General features: G+C 67.8%; 1 protein-coding gene across 1 annotated transcript; it reads left to right on the top strand.

Annotated features, from left to right (window-relative positions):
- Positions 1–189: 189 nt before the first annotated feature.
- Positions 190–2762, top strand: LOC113408806 (serine/threonine-protein phosphatase 6 regulatory subunit 1-like; the record flags this gene model as incomplete). The annotated part of the gene is made up of 5 exons (XM_026662215.2): positions 190–422; positions 792–881; positions 1014–1111; positions 2274–2331; positions 2626–2762. Coding segments are annotated over 5 exons (616 nt in total), but the record flags the coding sequence as incomplete, so codon positions are not given.
- Between the last annotated feature and the right edge of the window lie 289 nt (positions 2763–3051).

Here is a 3051-nt window from a genome sequence, read left to right as displayed (position 1 = left end):
GGGGCGCCGGGCCAGCGCTGGGCACAGAACCGGCCTCCCGGCTCCCTGCCTGGTTGTGGGCCTGCGGTGACCCTTAGTGGGCGGTCAGTGGGGCGCCCTGCGCTGGGGGTGTGTTCTTGCCCCCCAGGGCCGGTAGGGCGTGGATAGGGGCTGGGGCGCCCGATTCTGTGGCTGTTCCCTGCCCCCCAGGGCCCAAAGGAGGCGGATGGGAGGGCGTGGCTGGGGCGCCCGGCTCTGTGGCTGTTCCCTGCCCCCCGGGGCAGTGGTGTGGAGCTGTGGCGGGGGGCTGCCGCCCATGGGGGGCGCCATCTCACCCCGGTGCCCCTGCCGTGGCAGAGCTGCCGGAGGAGGAGCAGGAGCGGTGGGAGAAATTCGTCTCGGGGCCCCTGGCAGAGACCAACAAGAAAAATGTGGTGGATCTGGTGAGTTCCCCCCCCCCCCCCCCCACACTCCACAGGCCCACCCTGCCCGGTGCTACCCCCACGTCTGTCCAGCTCTCAGCTCCGATGCCAGCCCCCCGGTCAGCCCCACGTGCCCGCTGGCTTCCTGCCCCATGCCGACCACCGTGGAAGCCGCGAGCCCATCCTTGCTCTAGCGTCAGCCCCGTCTTGTAGCAGGGAGTTCCGCCGGCTAACGCCTGAGCATTGTCCCGGGGCTCTGTCACATGTTCTGAGGGACCCACCCGGCCGGTGCTGCCCCCCATGGCTGGGAGGTATCGGGGAGAGGGATGGGACTCACTGCCCCCCCCACCCCCGTACCGTGACCCTAACGAGCCCTGGCACCCCCTACAGGTGAACATGCACAATCTGCACTCGTCCAGCGACGACGAGGAGAACGACCTGAAGGAGTTCAACTTCCCCCAGGAGGCCGTGCTACAGCAGGTGGGTCTGCCCCACCCCCCCCCCAGAGCCAGCTGCATCCCAGTGCCGGGCAAGGGGTCCCCGGATACCCAGCCCCCCTGTGCCCGATGCCCGCCCAGCTTCTGTCTGTCTGTGTCTGTCCATCCTCGCCAGGCCTTCGTGGATTACCAGATGCAGCAGGTGACCTCGGCCTTCATCGACCACTTCGGCTTCAACGACGAGGAATTCGGGGAGCAGGAGGAGAGTGTCAAGTGTGTGTCTGCCCGGAACACCCCCCCCACCCCCGCACCCGCTGCCCCACACTCGCTGATGGGGTGCACTGGGGAACAGGACCACTAGGTGGCACCAGATCCACCTTCTCTGCTGTGGGCCAGGAGCCAGGACTCCTGGGTTCTCGCCCCAGCTGTGCCATGGCTCCTGTCGGTGCCGCGCCTTTTGGGGTGACCCCCCCCCGGCTCATTCACACTAACTGGGGGTTCTGCGCAAACGAACCCCTGTGCTTTCTGGGGGGACGCTGAATGTGTGCGTCTAACCCAGCTTTGCATGCGGTATCCCGTCGGCCCCCCTGCCTCCCCGGGGACCCCCATGTGGCGGGGGGCTGTGTGACGAAGTGGGGGGGAGTCCGGGACAGGCTGACACCCCATAACCCCTCTCCTTGGCTTCCTGCCTCCCCGGAGACCCCGCGTAGAGCAACAGGGTAGCGTCACATCAGACCCACCCCACCACCACCACCGCCGCCATGGGGCCAGGGTGCTGGCAGTAGTGCCCCCTGCCTGTTGAGCAGCCCCCCCCCTCGGTGTGGGGCACCCCAGCCCCCCCGCAAACCCCTCTCGGCTTCATGTCTCTGCTTCTCTTTTTCTCTCCGCTGCCTCCAGCGCCCACTTCCGCCAACTCAAGAGGTAACAACCCCCCCGCACCCCCCTCCCAGACCCCCGGCAGGGGCATGTGACAGCAGCCGGACCCCTCCCCATCCCCGAGAGCAAGGGGGTGGAGAGGAGAACCCCATTTCAACCCCCCCGGCCCTTTCAGGAAATCCCACCATCGGGGACTCAGCTGGGCACGGCTCCAGGCAGCGCAGGGTTAACCGTCCCAGCAGCCCTTGGGGCCCCAACTGCCCTCTGCACCCATGGGCAGTTCCCCCCCCCCCCCCCCCCCGCTCGGGCTGGCACCCCCTTTCCTAGCACATGGGAGGGGAGTGGGGTCTGGTGGTTAGAGCGGGGGCGGGGCTGGGAGCCAGGACTCCTGGGTTCTCTCCCAGCTCTGGGAGGGGAGTGGGGTCTGGTGGTTAGAGAGGGGTCTAGCAGCAGCCCCTCAGCTGCTGGTCTCTTCCCAATGCTTGTGGTGGGGGTGGCCAGCGGCACCCCCCGTTTGATGCGGGCTCGGCCCCCTGTCATGGTGCGTTCTCCGTTCCAGCGCCCCCTTCGACAGGACGGGCAGCCTGAGCTTCTCGCTGAGCGCCGACGACGACAGTGTGAGTACCCCCTCCGCGGCCTCAGCCCTGCCCCCGATGTCCCCCTGGCTCTGCGTCCCAACCCCACTGCCCCCCTCACCACCTTCCCTAGCCCCGCATCACCCCCCGCCCCGCCTCTGCTGTGCCCTCTGCCCTTCTCTTAACGCCTGCGCCACCCTCCCATGGTGCCCCCCATTCCCAGCATCACCTCGCCGAGCGCCAATGACAAGCGCATGAATGTTCCCCCCGTGGCCACCCCCTTGTCCCCCCCGTCGTGCCCCCAGCCGGCACCCTGACTCTGTCCCCTTCCCCCAGCCCAACTCCAACCTGTTTGAAGTCTGCTACAAGGAGCGGATCCAGCAGTTTGATGACGACGACTCGGACGGGGAGGACGCCTGGCAGGAGAAGGAGCTGGGCTACTCGGGGGGCCCCTCGCAGCCCGCAGGGCCCAGGTACTGGCCCCCAGTGACTCCAGGGGGGCAGGCACGGGGCCTCCTGGTCTCGGGGGCAGCCAGGATGCCTGGGTTCTCTCCCTGCCTCTGGGAGGGGAGTGGGGGCTAGTGGTTGGAGCAAGGGGGGCTGGGAGCCAGGACTCCTGGCTTCTCTCCCCAGCTCTGGGATAAATACCAGGTTGGGTGAGCTCATGGATCTGATCAGGGATGGCAGGGAGAGGACGGGATACCAGGGTAGATGGGCCCATGGCTCTTATTCAGGGACAGGGAGTGACGGGATACGGGGTAG

Source organism: Terrapene carolina, unplaced genomic scaffold (genome assembly GCF_002925995.2).
Source record: "Terrapene carolina triunguis isolate 2854851 unplaced genomic scaffold, T_m_triunguis-2.0 Scaffold24415, whole genome shotgun sequence".
NCBI lineage: Eukaryota > Metazoa > Chordata > Testudines > Emydidae > Terrapene > Terrapene triunguis.
The sequence above is the reverse complement of the archived record's forward strand: the minus strand, read 5'-3'. Positions and strand labels throughout refer to the sequence as shown.